The sequence below is a fragment of the Tyto alba genome, unplaced genomic scaffold (assembly GCF_018691265.1).
Source record: "Tyto alba isolate M040663 unplaced genomic scaffold, T.alba_DEE_v4.0 Super-Scaffold_48, whole genome shotgun sequence".
Classification (NCBI taxonomy): Eukaryota; Metazoa; Chordata; class Aves; order Strigiformes; family Tytonidae; genus Tyto; species Tyto alba.
Window position 1 is genome coordinate 13595290 of NW_024881324.1, and position 21034 is coordinate 13616323.

General features: G+C 41.3%; 1 protein-coding gene across 3 annotated transcripts in view; it reads left to right on the forward strand.

Annotated features, from left to right (window-relative positions):
• ECI2 (enoyl-CoA delta isomerase 2) overlaps positions 1-21034 on the forward strand; it is a 37613-nt gene that overhangs the window by 6379 nt on the left and 10200 nt on the right. Inside the window, exons 2-7 of one of the 3 annotated variants that reach the window (XM_042806853.1) lie at positions 10288-10343; positions 10815-11006; positions 14514-14676; positions 18064-18162; positions 19805-19996; positions 20817-20886. In XM_042806853.1, coding sequence (XP_042662787.1) covers positions 10990-11006; positions 14514-14676; positions 18064-18162; positions 19805-19996; positions 20817-20886 — 541 coding nt within the window. In that variant the 5' untranslated portion in view covers positions 10288-10343; positions 10815-10989. The remainder of the gene's footprint in view (positions 1-10287; positions 10344-10814; positions 11007-14513; positions 14677-18063; positions 18163-19804; positions 19997-20816; positions 20887-21034) is intronic. The other 2 variants (XM_042806854.1, XM_042806852.1) reach the window with 2 other exon arrangements.

Sequence of the window (21034 nt, forward strand, 5' to 3'; positions counted from 1 at the left end):
GCACATATGAAGAAATGAAAAACACTTGAATGTCAGGAATTCAGACTTCATAGTGCAAAACATGACATTCTACCTGGGCTTGATATGCAAACTTAATTCCCTGTAATGAACCTTGTTTACAGATAACTTCCATTTACAGTAATGCCAAAGTAGACCCCAGAGGTTCCACTGGTAGTTATCTTTGTTAGAGTGAACACATACAGAAGATTGAACCACTTATGTCAGTTTCTTCCTTTTTGCCACTTTATTGTTGTATTCAGCATAAGAATATTTGTAATTTTTTTCATATTTCCTGACTATTCTATTTTAAAATAATAATTTAAATGTTGATCAATGTTAAACGATCTGCTTAAAACTATTATATATTGATATTCAGTTCAGATTGGATGTTTCTTCGTTATTCTGATGTAGTTAATGGTTGAGCCTTGCTATTGTGATAAGCCTACTGATTACAGTGGGCATTATTCAAGTTCCCTTGAAATTCATTATAATAAAATTTAGACTGTAATCAGTAAACTCCAGTGAAAACTGAGCTAAAATTTTAAAGGTCTTGTTAAACCATCCTTTATTTCAGAGCGAAACAGAAACCATTGCCAAGTAATTCAGTACTAGATGATCTACCAGAAAAGAGGAAGGAAAAGCTCTCTTGGAATGGGTTCTGGAAGGCTTCTTTCTGCCGTCAAAACTGGGGCTTTAAGTCACTGCACAAGTGGTGCTATTTGTTTGGTTTTGGAGAGCTCTGTCAGTGATTAACAAGTAACAACTTGATAATTTGCTGACATCCTGGGTTTTAAATTATCCTGGCAGTTATCTTTCATCACTAAAAGCAATGATATTAAAGAAAAAAAAATCACTCTTACAGTTGTTAGAATTTTATCAGCTAGTGCTTTTAATATGAGCAGTGTTAAGTAATGCAGGTTAGCCAGCTGCAGAATGGAGACCATAAGCATTGTCAGTGAGCTAGTAACTTCTAAGCTGTTTTGTTCACTACCTACAGACACTTCATGTTAATACCTACAGAAAGGATAACAGCACTGGATAGCAGTAGATTCAGTAGGCAGACAGATTTAATTTGTGCTGAAATGCAGAGAGAACTTGTGTAATTTTTTATGTTCTTGTTTTGGTGTGTGTATGAAAGCTACCTTTTTTTTGTGAAAATGAGGAGTACTCCAAGTGGAAACTTCTGTAATACAATCAGTGAATGAAGTCTGTTTTAACTGAAGATTAAATGGAAATTATCACTGTATTGGATTGAAAAGAAGTAAATATGACTTTGCCCTCAGTGCTGTCTGACCACATAGTTCATAGTAGCTTTTTGTCCACAGTAGTGCAACGCCACATTTAAAACCAAACAAATTTTAAAAACTCAACCCCCATCCCTAAACTTCCTCCTATCTGAATATAGTAAGTAGAGTTCTTTTAACCTGATCACAGAAGCATCATCTTCTATTGGCATCTGACTCCCCAGAGGGGAAAAAGCTTTTTTCCCTTCCCAGTCCTCTTTCCTCTTATTGTTCTGCCAAAAGTAAGGTTAGGTTGGAGAAGCAAGCCATACAAGAGCTGTCCCTTGTAGGTCCTGATGTGATTCTTGACACTTTATGTATTTTTATCTGTAGCTAGGGTAGCTTGCAGGTGAACGTCTTTCCTTTTGGCAGAGGGCATATGTACCCACACTTCACCCCAGCCTGGTCTGTGATTGTCTGGGTGTCGTGGTTTGGGCCTGGTCGGCAGCCAACCACACTGCAGCAGCTCTCTCTCCCTTCCCCTCCGGCAATGAGAAGGGACAGAGAGCCAGGCTTGGGGTCCGAGATAGGACTGGGATGGGGAGAAAATTCCCCTTTATGGTCACGAGCAAAAGGCAGACTCGTTAGGGGAAGAAAAAAAGAACATACATTTATTACAGACACTAACAACACATAACAGAGTAGGACAGTGAGAAGCATTGCCACATCTTGAGAACACCTTCCCCCCACACCTCCCTTCTTCCCGGGCTCAGCTCTGCTCCCGATATCTCTACCTCCTCCCCCAGTGGCGCAGGGGCAGGGAATGGGGGGTGCAGTCAGCGCTGCCACTTCCCTTATCTTCGGTGAGGGGAGTGTCCGGAACTTGTTCCTCCTGCTCCATCGTGGTCCCCCTCTCACAGGAGACAGTCCTCCACAAACTTTCTCCGACATGAATTCCTCCCGTGGGCCGCAGCGTTCCCCACACTGCTCCGTCATGGGTCACTAACTTCCTCTGACTGGATTCCCTCCCACGGCTGCGGCCCTTCCTGAGCTGCTCCGGCATGGGACCCCCCCCCCCCATGCTGCAATCCTCCCAGCGCTGAATTACAGCAGTGGGGCTACCTTTTCCCATGAGACCCTGGCCTTCTTTGGGCACAGAACCTTGATCATCCGAGCAGGAGCCACAGGCCATAAATCAATGTCTGCTCCACCGTAGGTCTCTATGTGTGGCGGGGGGGGGGCCGCCCTGCCATCTCACCACAGGATGGGGTCTCTGCTCCGGCACACCTCCCCCCTCCTTTCTTCCTCCATTCCCCCACTGACCTTGGTGTTCACGCAGCTGCAGCAACTCCTCCTCACAAGTCCCACTGCCCGTCACCACGTCCCTTCTTAAATACGTTATCGCAGAGGCGCAGCCAATTGGCTCAGTTTTCCAAACAGAGGTGGAGCTGGGGGAGCTTCGAGAAGCTTCTCACAGGGGGCCACCCCGATAGCCCCCTCCCCTGCCACCAAAAAACTCCACCACTCACTCAACCCAGGACACTGGGCAATGGCAGAGGGGGGAACTTTGCTTTTTAGCAAGTGTTAACAATTTCAATGAGTTCATGGTGTACTTTGCTCTGTGAAAGATCTTTACTAATTTAGGCAGTCATTAGTTTGGGTGACTTTTTTTTTTTCCTGTCATGAACCTGCAGATTGATCTTTGAGTGGACTTCTGGCTACAAAGACTGGATGTGTGCATTTATCTCAGTCCTGTTTTTGTCCTTGAATGCAGATAGACTTACAGAGTGAGCCTGCCAGCTGAGAATTTAAACAGTCACAGTTCAATAGCAAATGTAGTCTTCTGACTGTCCTAGAGCAGATCATTCTGATTCCTCCCCTGAAACAGACTGAAGGCTTTCACATGAAGGCTGGAATAGCTATAGCTTCAAAGTCCGGTCTAGAGATGAACTGTTAAAGTTAGTGGGCCGCTTGTGTACTGCCTCAGTATAGCTAGCAGGTTAAATGTGTTTGTGTTGCACAAACTGGTTGAGGTTGGAAGAGACCTCTGGAGGTCATCTGATCCAACCCCCCTGCGCAGGCAGGGCCACCAGGAGCTGGTTGCCCAGGACTGTGTGTGGACAGCTTTTTAATATCTCCAAGGATGGAGACTCCACCACTCCCTGGGCAACCTGTGCCAGTGCTCGGTCACCCTCACAGTCAGAAAGTGTTTCCTGATGTTCAGAGGGAACCTCTCGTGTTTCAGTTTGTGCCCACTGCCTCTGGGCCTGTCACTGGGCACCACTGAAAGGAGCCTGGCTCTGTCTTTTTTACATCCTCCCTTTGGATATCTTTATACATTAATAAGACACCTCTGGGCGTCTTCTCTAGGCTGAACAGTCCCAGCACTCTCAGCCTCTCTTCCTATGTGGGATGCTCCAGTTCTTTAATCATCTTCATGAACTCTTTCCACTAAGTCTGTGTGTTTCTTGTACTGGGGAGCTCAGGGCTGGACACAGTAATCCACGTGTGGCCTCAGTAGTGCTGAGCAGAAGGGGTTCCATTTCTAATTGGGAATTTAAATTATTTCTTAAGGATTAGATTGTGCATATGGATTCCTTGCTGACTCTTTGGCCCTCCAAAAAAGTGGCTACTGTTCTTGTAGTAAGGTGCTCTGATAATATTTATTCTGAATATATGGTATAAGAGGTATATAACTTGTAGAATGCATAATAATTCTTAGCTAATCTGGTCTTTAGAAGCCAACCATTAAAATGAAGTAAAATTTGTATTTCAAATATGCTGTTATTTTATAATGATGACAAATGTGCTTGTAAAATGCGTACTGCTTCAAACACATCAATATAGCAAGCCTGCTCCTGAAACAAAAGAATCTTTCTGGTTGGTTTTGTGTTGTTTTTCTTAACTGCCACTAATATGCCAGATGAAACACACTTTTATTCTGGGGAAGAACTTCTAAGTTACTTTCCGAGACCAATACTTCCTCATGATCTCTACAATGATAGCGGAAGCCAGTGTGACTCTGTACATGTTGCATCCCCACTAATAACTGCCATGATCCAGTGTGAGACTCTGACCTCTGTCTTGAGAGCTGCAGCCTTCTAAATGCTGTGACTTAAGCTTTTTACAGTGTTTTAGTAAGATATGACTTGCAGCCCCCTGGAACGTTTGTAATTTTCATTTCTAAAAGTGACAAACATTCTCAGTCGTTTTTGTCATACGCAAGACTTATTAGTGTGTCACATCTACAAGCTTACCTGTTTCTCTGATAAAATTAAGAGCAAGGTATATTAAAGAGAGTATCTAAAGAGGAAGTTATCAGTTGGAAATTGATAAAACTTTCCAATAACATTGTTATTCTTAGCAGCTGTAAATTCTGCTATGACAGAAATATACTTACAAGTCTTAGATATATGTGAGAACTTTTAGCTCTAAACCCAAATCACCATCAGATGTTTGTTGAGTAAATTTGCCTGGGTCTTTACAGAACACCTGTAAGTTTGCCTGGTTGTAGGTGCTGGAAGTAGTGTCAAAACCAAGAGCAGTGTGCTACTTTGTGTTTAGAGCAAATTTGTTTAATTCTAAATTATCTGAAAGAATTCTGGATTTGGACAGGATAAGCTATTGACAAATACTGCCTTGTTATTGCTATATAGCTTGTTCAGTATTCTTTGTGTCCATCCCCATTGTGTCTAGGTGTGATAGATTTAGGAGAGGAAGAAAGCCTTGGACAAATTGTTTGTCATCTTTATCTGGTTCAGCTGAACTAGCAGGAGTGTCAGTAGGTTTTCTAATGCAGATGGGAGCTCCAGCAGCTAGTTGCATCCTTGTCAGAAACCTACCTACCTTGGCCAAAAGCCATTAACATCAAACTTTCTTGCTCTCCATACAGTCAGCAGGATTTGTCCCCAGAAGCCAAATAAAAATGGCTTTTTCCTTTCTCCATTAGCAGCAAAATCATTTTGAGTATTTTTCCATGATTGTTTTGTTAAGGTCACCTTGGATAAGGATGTAAAAAGAATCTATTTCAGTTTGTTGCTCTCCAGATACTACAATAAACTTTGAGTGCTTCTCAGCAAATACCACGTGGTTGAGTATTACAGCTCTGTATTTTTTCTGCTAACATTCATGTTTATAACTTACTTTTGAGTGTGTTCCAGAGGATATTTGTCTGTAAATCTTCCTTGTTGCAGAGATGTCTTACGTGAATGGAGGATGTACAGGAAATTCTCTCATGCTTTAGCCTTTCACCACATCAAGTTAACTTAAGTCCACTGGAGAGAGCTCTTGCAGAGATTTCAGGAGATGATCGCAGTTTCTTTCCAGGCAGCTGTAATGAGAGAATATTAACTATGCCTGTATAGAGCACAAAGAGCAGACCATTTCAGATCTTGGTGAATGGTAATCTAGATCTTTGATTTTTAGCTATTCTTTAATATTGAAAAAACCCTCAGACTATCAAGCACAGCTGAGCCACTTACACTAAACAACAGTGATTCAGCACTTCAATTTGCCAACGGACACATCATTATCTTCTAGTTTTTATATGTCAAAACAGTGTAGGAGTGTAAAATAGCAAAAGCTGATAAGGATTTGTATGCCAAACTTGTGTTTAGAACAACTATTGAAATGTTCTAACATAGAGGAGGAAATAATTTGACTTTAATTTCTTTCTATTTATTAAATCAGCATTAAGTGAATTGGTTATAGAGTATTTGCACTCACCTTTTGTGCTAGTTAGATGTATTGGAAATACCAGAACACTAGAAGCATCCCCATTACCTGATAGCAATACATTTTAGTTACTCCACACTAGCTACAGTACAATGAGGTACTGCCAGGGACTGTTGTTAGAGCAGGGAGGGACAGTTATTTTCTTACGTTTTTTAGGAAAACTGGAGTTCCGTCTACTGAGTCATCAACACTTACGTGTTATCACCACAGTTAATAAAACCTCGTATTTCCTCAAGCAAACCAAATGTATTGGTTTCTAGAGAATAACCTTGGTTCTGATAAGCCTTTCTTAGACTACTGGATTTTGATCTAAGAGGTGATGTGCTTGTTCAGTAGATCTCTTTGGTAGCCTGGCGAACAGCAGCATTGCTTTGCCAGACAGACATGCACGTTGGTTCTTGCTGCACAAATAAATAAAATTACTTTGGCTGCTAAGCTGATGTTGACCTGCTGTGACCTACTAACTTGGATTACTACTAACCTACTGCCATGGTGCATGTGAGCAGGTGATAGCAATGCAGGGTTTAGCAGTAAGCCTGTGAGATTCTGTGGGGAAAGTACAGACTGCACTACAGGCAGTAGTTACTGCAGGTTAGTTGACTTGTTGATCATAAGGTGTAAAAGCTGCTATCATGAAAAGTGTGAGTGTTTGGTTTTAATTCAAAGGAGCAACTCAGCTATTTACTGTGGTTCCTTCTTTTCTAGTTGCTAGATATTAGAAAATGTACCAGGTACTGAGATTTGAACAGGCAAAAGTTGTTAGAGGCAGTCTCTGCTTCTTCATCTTCTGAATGAAGACTGAATTTCATCTGCCCATGTTTGGAATTGTTTTAGTTTCAATTAATGGCAGAGGATCTTGAAACTGTTGCGATGGTTGTAGAAGCAGATGCAGGCTTTTTCTACATGACACCAGTTGCAAAGGAGGATGTTCATGTGTCAAATATGGTTATTCTACATTTCCCAGTATAAGAAAAGAAACTTGAAAGGACAGGACTAGAAATTAACAGCTGAAGTAATTTGACTTTAGTGTAAGAACTGTCAAGCTGAGGTTTCTTTAGTATGACACTCTCACTGCCTACTACACAACTCCTATTTGTAAGAAAGTCTGTCTGTACAACTTACAGAGATACGGCTTTCCATCTAAAAGTCTGACAAGATACTGTAACAGACATCATCTTTGTTTGATAGACAGCCATGAAAAACAAAATAGTTCTGCAGGGAGAAAAAACAAACCTGAAAAGAGTATATGGCAAGAAATAATATGTATAGTCAAATAATCTGAAATTCTTTGGGAGAAGCCTGTAACAGGATGGCATAAAGAAAGAGTTGCTTTGTTTCTACAGCCAGAAGAACCTCTGCCCAGAATTTCCATATTAATTAACCATCCACCCCACACACAGAAGTGTTTTGTTTTGTTTTGTTTTTTCCCAATGGCAAAGGAAGAATGATTGTTCCAAACATGCCGCAGGCTGCTCACTTCGCTCTAGTACTGTGAGGTGCCTCTTTTCCCAGTTTAGCTCTGGGTAGCTCGTATGGAGAAAATAACTGGAGGACTGAGAAGTATGGCAGAAATTTGACGTGAGCCCTCTCCACCTTCAGGTATACAGGGAAAGCTCTTACTCCGCTGTGTAAGTGCTTGGGCTATGTGAAAATTTATGAATCCTTTATGTTACATTATTGTGTAGATACATATTGGTTTGGATTCAGTAGTATATGGCATAATGAATGGTGATTTGGGCAACCTACACATTAAAACTTCTAATGATTTTTATGTTAACAGCATAGTAGCTTCCTCTCACTCAGCAAAATGAAACAAAGTATAACTTAAATTTATTGCATGCAAAAAACACTGCAAGTGAATATGGAAAACATAGTTTTCCTAGTTATCAAGAAAGCTGCAAAATAGTGGCACTGCTGATGCTTTGTTCATGGGTAACGAAAAAATGACAACCCTTCTTTTTCCTTTTATTAATTGCCTTTTTAGAGGTTCTGATATGGAGTCTTGAGGAGGAAAAATTAAGGGAAGTCGGTGTCTCAGGTTGAATTTCTTTTTCCAGATGGTCCACTTATTTTCTCACAGTTACAGTTTAAATACTGGTTTCTATTCCCCTCACATGCCTCATTTCCTAACACTTGCTGCAATTGCCAACAGTGGCAACCTTTCCCACTAGCTGTGCTCCTGTGTCCCTTGATGTAGCTGAATTAATGATCAAAGGTTGTTATTCCTTCTCCAGATCCCTTTCTCCTCTGTGGAGAAAAATCAGGATAATTTTGAGGGAAGATCAAAATGGGAGAAGTGCTACTGAAAGAAGGGGACTGAAGCCTGAGACTCTGCTTGGAGTGGGCATACTTCCTGACCAGGCACGAGCAGCCAAGGACTACTCTGGTCACCCCACCAGGGAGAGCTCGTGGTTCCCCTGCTGTGGATGTGTGTGTCCCAAGAGCTGGAGGACAAGGAGTGAGGAGGTCTCATTTGGTTGTTCCCCTTCTTGACTTCAGAGCGGCTTCTCAGAGCAGTGATTGCTGGTGCTGGAGCAGACCCAGTGAAGCTTTTGGGACAAGTTTTGGGCTCCTGAACCTTGTAGAAAAGTTGAGGCTGTGGCTGGTGCCTCAGAAACAGTGATGGGCTGAGCTGGGCAGTGTGTGCTGTCTTCTAGTTGCAGGGACTCTGGAGAGGCATGAAATCAGAAGATTGTTATAGGTTATAGCCAAACACTTGGTGCCTTGAGGTTTGTAGGAATTGATTGCTTTGTATCTTAACTAAAAGAAAACCCAAACAACCGGTACAATTCTTTCTACAGTAGCAGCAGCAAAACAGTATTTTGTTTTATTTTCTCTTAAAATGGAAAGAACATGAGCAGAAATATTGCCACTTTATGATTCTGTAATACCAGGTCTGTGTGAAATGGTGGTTTTAGCCCAGAGGGCAACTAAGCACTGCACCACGCAGCTGTTCACTGACTCTTTTCTCTCTCAGGAATGGGAAGGAGAATACGAAGCAAAATGGCTCAGGAATCCAGATGCAGACAGGGAAGGGTATTCACCCCTTATGGGCAAAAGACAGGCTGGGTAGGGGGAAGAATAAACCCATCATTTTAATTCAAATGCTAACAAAAGGCAACCCTTAACAGACAAGGTGGGGCAGTGAGAAGCACCAGTGCATCCAAATAACACCTCCCCTGCCCTTCCCTTCTTCCCAGGCTGAGCTCTGCTCCCCATCTCTTCCCCTCCTCCCCCAGCAGCACAGGGGCAGGGGATGGGGGTTACAGTCAGCTCGCGGCTCCTTTCTTCTCTGGAGGGGGATGAACACTGCACATTCCTCCCCTGTTTCACGGGGCTCCCCTCTCACTGGAGACAGTCCTCCATGAAACTTTTCCGGTGTGGGTCCTTCCCATGGGATCCAGCCATTTCTGAGGTGATCTGGCACGGGTCACCCCCACATGTTGCAGTCTTCCCAGCACTGAACTACACTGGGGACTGCTTCTCCCCTCAGAGTCCCAGCTTCCTTTATGTGCAGACGCCTGTCCTGGTGTGGGATCCTCCATAGGCTTCAGGTCGGCCTCTGCTTCACCATGGACCTCCATGGGTGGCAGGATGAGCGACCCTGCTGTCTCCCCACAGGATACAGGGGTCTCTGCTCTGACACACATCCCCACCTTCCTCCTCTTCCTTCCTTCCACTTACCTCAGTGTTAGTCCTTGTCGTAACCCCTCCTCACAAGTCCCTGCCCCCTCCCAGGTTCCCCTTCTTAAATATGTTATCGCGGGGGTGCAACCACTGTCACTAATTGGCTCGGCCCTGGCCAGATGCAGGTCTGACTTGGAGCCGGGGGAGCTTTCAAGAAGCTTCTCACAGGGTGTCACCGCTGTAGCCCCCTCCCCTGCTACCAAAAAAAACGCACCACAGAAACCCAGCACAAATGGCAAGGGACAGTTATCATGCTGCTTGCTGTTCTGCATGAGGAATGTATGGAAAGAGCAATGCAAAAGGTCCCAGTACCTTGGGATAGTTGGTGATCATGGCAAAGAAGAGAGGTCATATGCATTATCTGAAGTATTGCGCATAATGTACAAAAGGTATCCACATCTTCTATTAAACATGTTCCAGGATTTATCTGAGTGACAGTTTAATGTACTGCTTATTTCTGTCTGATAACACTTCCTATTCTTTTTTTTTTTCCCCTTGTGTCTCTAAAGCTAGTGACAATAACATGAAATGAGCATTTTCCAGTTCTGTCAGGAGTTTTAAACCCATGTGTTTCTAGCACCACCCGCTGCTTTTAATCCTAATAGGATTTTTAACTGCTTTTGTCTGTGCTTTTTTTCCCCAGGATCTACTAACGTTTAAAAGAAAACCTTTATTAAATAAATGGAAGATGGAGTTCAGGTATATCCATCCCTTTCTTTTGCTGAGCATGGCTGATGCTTCCTGTGCAAAAAGATCTTTTGGCTTCTGTTTAGTCTTAATGAGGAAACTGCTAAGTTGCTTTAAAAGTTAGAAAATGAACAGTCAGCGTTTTACAAAAAGTTTGCATTTTTAACTATGTAAAGTCCTTATGCAAGTGTCAGACCTACACTGTAATGAGGGGCTCTGTCTTTAACAGGCTTTGCAGTCTTTGCTTAACTGAGAAATTACTTTCAGTGTAAATCTTAATTAAGTGCCTTATGTTTGTATGTTTATCGGGAAAAGAGACATTTATGTGAACAAGTAGAATGAATGGGATGAGCTTACAAGGTATCCAGAATGACTGAATGGGAACAAAGAGATGTCAAAGGGAAGGGAACAAATATGAAATGATTGTTGGCCTGGATGTTTCAGGTTCAGGCAGTGATGCCCAGGATTTATTTCCTTTTTCAGAGTGTGCAGCTTGCAAAGTGCCAAGTGAATGATCCTGCAGGAGTGTGCAGGCATTTGTTGTGAACTTTGTGGCTGCTCCGCCAAGCTGTGACTCCTCTTGCTTCTCTCTCTCTGGTGGGAGCTGTTTTTTCACCTGGCTGGGGGAGGTTGCCAGGCCCTCACCACTCTTCCGTGGATGCCAGTACAACAAAGGTAACTTGTACCAGTGGGGCAGTGGTAGCTAATTACCTGCAAGGTGCAGGGCAGTAAAGAAGTGAAGGAAATCATTTAGCATTGTTGCAGTGAGTAGCTGAGAAGGGGGAATATGCAAGGGCTTTTGATTGCCTTTCCTAGGCTCCTCTCTCTGCTTGGTTTGAAACAAGTGCAGGTTCGACACTGGTAGTTTCTAGGTCAGGTTCCAGGTTCTCTGCCTGCCTTGTGTGGTTTCGGCAAAACCATCTGCAGTTTCAGTGAGGCTGCTAAAATGGGGCATGGATTTGCTCAGTGAGGGAGTAAGGAGGATTCAGTGTCACAGCAAGGGAGCAGCAGACGGCGGGAGTAAGTGGGCTACAGCAGCCTTCTCCTCCTCCTCAGTCTTTGGGGATGCGGCACAGCGTCACTGTGTGGCCCCAGAGGTGGCCGTGCTGCTGCATGAGCTGGCAGGTGGCGAGTCATCTCCTCACTCTTTGTGTGATCTGCTTGGGGTCAAGGAGCTCTGTTCCTGCTGTTGGGCATCTCTCTGAAGAATGAGGTACTGCTCAAGATTAATAAATTGTGAAATAATTTTTCCCTTGCGTTTTCATCTGTTGGTATTTCAGTAGAGAAAGAGTAGCAGTCAGTTTAGCCTTAGCGTGTTGAGTACTGGTGATCATCACTAATGTATAATAAATGTCCTCTGAGATCAGGTGGCAGAGAAAGGAGTGAATTGTAGATATCCTGAAGAGAACTGAGCTATAAGCAGCAAGGAAGAGAACTAGAGGCCTTTTCTTATAAACTTTGTGTAACTTAGCTGTTTAATTATTAAAAGTATAATCTCCTATTACAAAGCAGTAAGTAAGAAGGAAAAGAAGAGTGAAAGATGAAGTATTTGAAGTGAATAGATAATGTATTTACCCAAACAGTAAAACTGGATATAATGAAACAGCAAATGAATGTAGCTCCAAGTCTGAACTTACTGAAAGATCATTCTACTTTTCCCCGGTCAGATTTTTTTTTTTTTTTTAATACTCACCTAATTGTTTTGTCATCTTCTTCTAATTTGTCCACTTTAAATCCTTAATAAGGAAGAGCACTTGTGACCTGCTAAATGCCAAAACTCTTTCACCCTGAATATATGCGCGCACATACCTTCAGACTGTCTGCTATACCGTTCCCCTCTCCCCAGCTGCCTGTCCTTAACTCTTGTTAATTTGTGGTCACTATTAAATTGTATATAAAAGAGATTCTTAAAGCCTATTTATAACATTGACCATAGTGTCACATAGATGGAGTGAAGTCCAGATTGTCAAACATGTTGTAAACCCAAATCTCCCTTTTTAAACATTGAATTCACTTCAGTATAGTCACTGCCTGGACTGACAAAAAAAAAATTTGTACCAGATACACAGATCATCTTGGGAACAACAGCATTCAAGTAGTTCCAAAGATGGCTAGCAAAATTGGAGGGGGGAAAAAAAACCCAAAACAACCCAAAAGAAAACACTAGTCTTCTTCCTGTACTCTCATTTTCTTCTTCTTGTAAATATGACTTTTTAAAACATGTTTGGGCATAGGTTCTGAAAGCAAGTCTCATGTTATGTGACTCCAGCACAGATTAATCAAAGAAACTCAGTATTAAAAAACTTTCATCCATTTAGGTACACTTCTTCCTGTCAAAGGACTTTTATTGATGCTGGAGGTGAAATCCAAAAGTTGGCTAAATAGGCTCCCAGTTGGTTAAGGGATAAACTTATTAAACTGTGGCACAGTCTTCTGAACCCATCAGTTTGAATGTTAGTTAAACTGGCAAATGGTTAACCTGTGTCTGTCTGGATGCAATGCTGTGTTAATGTTAATAAAGCCCTACAGATGATCAGTTTAAATAAGAAGACTTTCTGTTCCTGCAGCCTTCTCTGATAGCCTATTCCATTTCGTAGTTTTCAGATAGACTTCTTTTTATTAGCATAAGATTTTGAAGCAGATTCTGGAATTCTTTCTTTTTGAAGGAATTTCTTTATTTAACAGAAAATGTTCTTTCTGTTTCTGTTGTTCATACTCAGTAGCCCCAAAATACCAGGAACTTAGATTTTATTAATACAGAAGGGCTGTAATAAGACATAAAACCAACAGATCTTACAAGGTTTTAGTTGTCTTGTAAAAATGTTTGTATCTGCATGAAATGAAAGAGTAATAAAGTTAATTGGACACAGTTGGCATTCTTAATACTTCCTGACTGCAACTTTTAGGCTTGCAACAGAAAATAAATTTTATTTAAGAAATAAGAACAGTGAGGATGTTTTTGAAGTAGGGAGTAGCATTTCTGTAAAATTCTCATTAGGTGTGTATAAAAAGGCATAATTTTCATGTTATGTATGATTTTTAAATGATGGTTCTAGAACGGAGATGTTAACAGATTAAATTAATGATTAAACATTCTATCAGTCTGCACTTGAGATAATCATTAATTTTTCAAATGTGACTAGTTATGAAATCTATCATATATGATGTTCTAACATGGCAGCTGTGTCTGTAAGTTAGAGCAGGGAAAGTTTGGGATTTTTTGTTCTTTTACTAAAATAGAGAAGGAATGTTGATACATAAACTGCTAACGTTCTAAAAATAGTAAAAATACTTAATGCATATTGCAATTTAACCAAATAAAGTTGAACTAACATGCTCTTGCCCTACTGAAACAGGCCAAAATTATTAGACTTCTTGGCTTTTGACTCCAAACTCTGTTGAAGTAGACCTGCTTTTACAAAGCATTATAGAGTTGGTTTAAGTTTGGTTCTTTGGAGTGGGGTTTGGCATTTTTTGGATAGAATCACCTTTTTTTTCTGGTAGAGAGTTCTCTCAGAATATTGTGACCAACTCTTTTTTTTCAATTGTCTACAGGCTGTTTTACAGCCAGTCCTTTTCAAAAGTACATTTTGAAATTAGCCTTCACTTATGCTACCCTAAGTGGAGAACCAGGCTTTCAGAATGAAACATTTCTAGATGGAAGCACAAACTTGAAAAGATCACAAAAAACAGACAAGCTGCATACTCATTTTAATTCATAGACGTATAAGGCTCTTAATATTGTATACAGAGATTTAAACCATTAATTAAAATGTTCTGTTTCTTACTTGTTTATCATGGACAGAACCTGTAGGGCTCTGATTTATTCCAGAAACAGCAAAACTTTAGTTTACTACTACTGCCATTTAGTGGTCGATCATCTGGTATATTACTGTATAGTTACTTTGTCATTTGGCAGCATTAAATCTGACACTTTACATACTATAGAGAGATAATGTTATATTCTCCAAAGGTTAATAGTGTTGTGGCTAAAGCAAACTTCTAAAGCAACTTTCTTGTAATTTTTAGTATCTTGCTTTTTGTTGTTGTTCTAATCAGTGCAAGTACAAATATTTAATGTTTTACATTTCCTTTAAATGTCTTTAAAAAGCAGCATATTTGTTTTTCCTCTAGTCTTACACAAAAACCAAGCAATGGGATTTTTTTTCCACTCACTGACAGGCAAGCACAAGCTGTTCGCATTCCATCAGTTTACCTGCACATGACTGCAGCCACCATGCAAGTCAGCCAGCAAGACTTTGAAAAGGCTCAAGAACAAGTGAAACTCTTGAAAAAGGATCCTGGGAATGAAACTAAGTTGAGGCTCTATGCTTTGTTTAAACAGGTAAGGCTTGACTTACTTTGTTTTGTAAGGGGCATTTATAAGCCAAGGGGATGGACCTGTAAAATATTTACTTAAAACAGGTGTTGTTCAGATGTATTGTATCTTAACAAGACCTTCATTCCAAGTGCTCAGATTCTGTTCTTGAAATGCCAGCCCCTCAAACCCTGCCTGAATTCTGAGGGAGGCCAAACCTATTTCATCTTATAAATCATGTTTTGAATAGAAACATTTATTCAAAGAAATAGAACCAATTTACATTAATTGTGTGATGCCTTTCATATAATGTAGCATATATTGATGCAGCTCTGGATAATGGCTTATGCCTAGGAAAAAAAGAGTATGACACCTGCTTCCTCTTAAATCTGTTGTAGCTACAGTCAGTCAGTTGGGTTTATAATATAATGGTGTTGACATTTAAAGGTTGATTTCTGCGTTTTTTTCCCTTTCTTTTTTTTTGTGTGGTTCTTGCAGTCATATTTTTTTGTTGTTGTTTTAATTCAAGGAACTGTTCTTCCACACTTTGAGTGAAGGTTATTCTTTACTACAGCATGGAAGGAGACCTTTGTAGAAATAGCTGCAAGTCCTTAGCAGGGTTTGTAGTGCTATTTGGGGAAGTATTTGTGGATCAAGATTAGCTGCAGGGGTCAGTACAGACTGTGGCTTGTTATATTAAAGAAGACAATCAATTGCTTCTTTAAATAAAAGCTTAGACAGTTGACTGTTCCGGGTAGCTCTACTAATTAATAATAATGAGCTCATAAATGTATTCTTTCTTTCTTTCTTACCTCCCGCTTGAAATATTTCTCTCCAGTAGTGTACTTTTCTTCAGGAAAACTGATCACAGAATATGGAATAGGGGCTCAAAAAAGCTGGTTAATATTCAAAGATCACCTCCTCCATGCTCGGGAGCAATGCATCCCAACAAAGTAGTAGTCAAGTAAAAACACCAGGAGGCCTACATGGATGAACAGTGAGCTCCTGAACAAGCTCAAATGCAAAATGAAGCCTACAGAGGGTGGAAGCAAGGACAGGCAACCTGGGAGAGGAATACAGAGAAACTCTCCAAGCAGCCAGGGATCAGGTTAGGAAGGCCAAAGGCCTGATAGAATTAAGTCTGGCCAGGGATGTTAAGGGCAACAAGAAAAGCTTCTGTAGGTATCTTGGTGAAAAAAAGGAAGACTAGGGAAAACGTGGGCAATCTCCAGAAGAAAACGGGAGACTTGATTACCCAGGACATGGAGAAGGCTGAGGTACTCAGTGACTTTATTTGTCAGTCTTCACTGGCAAGTGCTCCAGCCACACTGCCCATGACACAGAAGGCAAAGGCAGGGGCCTGGGAGAATGAAGAACCACCCACTGTAGGAGAAGATCAGGTCTGAGACCATCTAAGGAACCTGAAGGAGCACAAGTCCATGGGACCTGATGAGATGCATCCATGGCTCCTGAGGGAACCAACAGATGAAGCGGCTAAGCCGCTGTCCGTTATATTTGAGAAGTCCTGGCAGTCTGGAGAAGTTCCCGCTGACTGGAAAAGGGGAAACATAACCCACGTTTTTAAGGGAAAAAAGGAAGACCCAGGGAGCTACAGCCCAGTCAGTCTTACCTCTGTGCCTGGCAAGATCATGCAGCAGAATCTTCAGGAAACTATGCTAGGGCACATGGGAAATAAGGAGGTGATTGGTGACAGCTGACGTGGCTTCACTAAGGGCAAATCATGCCTGATGAATTTGGTGGCCTTCTATGAGGGGGTTACAGTGTCGGTGGATAAGGGAGGAGCAACTGATATCATCTACCTGGACTTGTGCAAAGCATTTGACACTGTCCTGCATGACAATCTTGTCCCTAAATTGGAGAGACATGGATTTGATGGATGGACCACTCGGTGGATAAGGAATTGTCTGGGTGGCTGCACTCAGTTGTGGTCTATGGCTCCATATCCAAGTGGAGAGCGGTGACGAGTGGCGTTCCTCAGGGGTTGGTGTTGGGACTGGCACTGTCTCACATCTTTGGTGACACGGACAGTGGGACTGAGTGCACCCTCAGCAAGTTTGCTGATGACATCAAATAGTGTGGTGTGGTCAACATGCTGGAGGGATACAATCCCGAGGGACCTGGACAGGCTTGAGAGGTGGGCCTGTGCAAAGCTCGTGAAATTTAACAAGGCCAAGTGCAAGGTCCTGCACATGGGTTGAGGCAATCCCAAGCACAAATACAGGCTGTGGGTGATGAGTGGACTGAGAGCAGACCTGCAGACAAGAACTTGGGGGTATTGCCAGATGGAAAAGTGACCACGACCCAGCAATGTGCGCTCACAGCCCAGAAAGCCAACCACGTCCTGGGCTGCATCGAGAGCAGTGTGGGCAGCAGGGCGAGGGAGGGGATCCTCCCCCTCTACTCCATTCTCATGACACCCCACCTGGAGTCCTGTGTCCAGCTCTGAGGGCCCCAACGTAAGAAGGACATGGACCTGTTGGAAAGCATCCCGAGGAGGACCATGGAGTTGCTCAGGGGGCTGGAGCACTTCCCTTGTGAGGCCAGGCTGAGAGAGTTGGGGGTGTTCAGCCTGGAGAAGAGAAGGCTCCGGGGAGATCTTAGAGCGGCTTCCCAGTGCTTAAAGGGGGTGCAGGAAAGGTGGGGAGGGACTCTTTTATCAGGGACTGTAGGGATAGGACCAGGGATAACAGTTTTAAACTGAAAGAGGGTTGATTTAGGCTAGATATAAGGAAGAAATTCTTCCTTGTGAGGGCAGTGAGGCACTGGCCCAGGGTGCCCAGAGAAGCTGTGGCTGCCCCCTCCCTGGAAGGGTTCAAGGCCAGGTTGGATGGGGCTTGGAGCAACCAGGACTGGTGGAAGGTGTCCCTGCCCATGGCAGGGAGGCTGAAACTAGATGATTTTAATGTCCCTTCCAACATAAACCAATCTATGATTCTATGATACTTCAGAATAACTTAGACTCTTGCAGTTAACTGGTCCCGTGTCCTTGCTCATACTAGGGCAAACGTAGAAGAAAGATCCAGCTTAATAGACCATATGCAATGTTTTTTTTTGTTCACACAGTTTACAAGTCTTTAACTTTCTTTTTAAGTATTAAACTACCACAGTTTTGAGATAGGAGAACTTAACATGCATGGGCATTTTGGAAACTAGTATCTTGTATTGGTTAGGTGCTCCTGAAAGCCCAGCACCAGATATTAGGAAATAGGAGACACTGAGAACTTCATGGTATGTGAACTGTCTGAATATTGCCTAACCACTAGATATTCCTTCTGTCTCAAGGTTGAATTCTGTATCCTGATGAGATAAATATTCCTAACAGTCATCTTTTCTACCAAGGCATTTAAACTTTAATCAGAAGTTTAAATAAGTTTTGTTTCACTTTCTTTTCAGGCTACTGAAGGTCCCTGCAATTCTCCAAAACCAGGTATGCTGGACTTTGTCAAGAAAGCCAAGTGGGATGCATGGAATTCTCTTGGCAATTTGTCTCAGGTGACAATACCTATAATTTCACTTAGATACTTTGTAGATTACTCTTTCTTGAAATGCCTGGTCTGTAAGTGAATGGCTGATGTCTAAACCTGTTATATGCTAGTTGAGCAACTACTTCAGACACCAGAATGGTTTGCACTGTATTCTACAGGCATTTCATTGCTTCAATGGTCAGAGTTTTTTTCTACTGTGTAAGCTTAGTTCTACATTATTACTACCAGCTTGTACCAGTGTAAGATATCTTACATATGTGCTGACTTTTATTAAAAATAGTGTTTCTCACACGTTTTATTCTGCTCTTCCTTTTAAGAAAGATGGCTTGAGATTCTCATTTCTTAAAACAAAGAGCAAATTTGTGAATCCAGCATATTGATAACTTTCTCATTTTAACAAGTCAGTGCCTTATGCCACTGACTAAAAGATGAGAAGGAAGTGATGTATTTAGAGCCTCTCTTCTTTCTTTCTCAGTATATCTTAGCATCTTTAATACCTTTCATAACTTTTAGAGAAATCTTTACTTCAAGTGAAGCGAGCAGGAAGAATATAGATTCAAAGATACATAAGTGGGGTTTTTTCATGCAGGCTGTAGGAAGTCTGACATCACATACGGCTACCACAGTTTCTTCAGCTACTATTAAAAGAAAGAAACACAAGCTTTGCAAACCAGCTGTGTCACTGCTCCATTAGGCCTGCTGTTCAGGAATAGTTTCTGTGGTCAGTCAAAGATGTTACTTAATATAGAGAGGGTTTTTTTGCATTTTTTTTCTTTTAAAAGATGACATGCTTGCATAATTTCATGAACATAATATATTCTTGTCCTGCTTTGGGGTTTTGGGGCTGTGTTTGTTTTTTTGTTTGGTTGTTTGGTTGGTTTTTTTTTTTTTGAGATTACTCTGCAGCTTTTAGAATAGCCAAGGAACACTTAAGGAAAAGAATCTGCTCTTGAAGTTATGGTGGAGAGGGAATAGACAATTTCATGTGCTATAGATTAGAGATTATAGAATTGTTCAAAGTGTATTATCCTTTCAAGAAAATAGGTTGTAATAATAAAGAATTTACAATTCTTTTAAATCACTGCTTGCTGTAGAAATAGGAAGGCAAGAGTCTAGACTTTTGCATGTCATGTTTGTGCTAATGGAAAACTAGTGTTTTCAAGCAATTTTGAAATGCCCTAGACCCATTTCAGCACTCCTATTTTCAGCAATACATGTTCCAAAATAAAAACTTTTATTTTGTTGGAGAGATGTCCAACTGGAAAGCAGAGACAAAGGATCCATAGAAATGTGCAAATGCTGGACATATGACAAAGGTCCCCCTGGTAATCTTAGGTGTGGATGGGGGTACTTCTCCAACAAAATAAATGTCATCATCCCAGCCCGTATGCACTTTTATTTTGTGGATCCATTACTGCTGCTTTCCAGATGACCTTAAGCATGACCTGCAGTTATCCTCTCTTGTTATCCTAATTAGAATGCTAATTGATTTTTTTTTCCCTTTGATACTGAAGCACAGTTCCCTTCCCACTTTTCCTCCATCCCATTTTATGAATAACATAACAAACTGATTTCCATTACAACCTTGATAATCTTGTGTGATTTCTACACACACACATACACCGCCCCGCCCTTTTCTTTCATTACAGGATAATGCCAGACAGAAATATGCTGAACTTGTCTCAAGTCTGGTCGCTGCAGAATCTGCTGGCCAGAAGACAGATGCTTCTCCAGAAGAGAGCACACATGATGGCTATGAAACAATACTAGTTACCACCAAAAACAATATCACAAAGATAATGTTTAACCGGCCTGATAAGAAAAACGCCATCAACCACAAGGTAAAGAAATCAACTTGGAGGATTCATGATTTTTACTTTTCTGGGTAAGCTACTTAAGTTTTTGAAGAATCATTACTACAGGTTTAGCAGAACTGACTGAAGCATGGTGGTCTGAATTTTATGAGGGCTTAGTATCTTGACTCTGATGACAACCTAAGGAATAAATAACAAGTACAAAATGAAAGCATTCAGCTAAAATTATACTGATGGGGATTTTCTGTGTCTTTTGTTTTTTTTTTCAAACTCACAGGATTAAGGTCTGCACTAAACTAAAATGGCAAACTGCAGGAAGACTAGCCTGTTTTGTGGAGACAAGATTTGACTGTAGCCTTATGTATAACCAAGCATGTGTGCAAGCTGCTTTGGCTCAGCCCCGTTGTGTTGTATGTCTAGAGAGTCTTCTGGTTCCCATAGCTGTCTTCATGAGTAAATCTGTCGTGTTGGAAATGTGATCATCCTGTTTCACAACTGCAAAGATACAAGAACAGGGACTTCACCCCACTGCTGCTAATTCTTTAATATATTATTTTGCCCACTTAAACTACTTCTCAGGTTTTAAAATTAGCTGTTTCTAGTTAAGGTCTATTTTCCAAAGGACCTTATTTTGTCCTTCAGTTTGCATCAGAAGTCTTGAGTATTGCATGTGTCTATGGTCAGAAATACCTTACATGTAATACTTAACTTTCTGTGGATGCAAATTTTTTTCATACTTAAAAGGATCATAGCTAATCTGTCTCAAGTTCCTTGTCAGTGTGAAACTCCTTTTTATGATCTTCTGCAGCATCACATTTGTACTTTGTTGATTTTTCCTCTTATGCAGATGTACAGAGAAATTATGAAAGCGCTTGAAGAAGCTGGAAAAGATGATTCAACCATAGCAGTTATTACTGGTACTACATTTCATATGCTTCTCAGATTTGTTTTATATTATGCTGAAGTACAGTACTGACATGAACTCTCTCTACCTGTACTTAGACTAAGATAGAATTGTATAAGTGAGGAAATTCTTTCCTCTAGCATAGACCAAAGATTGTTTCA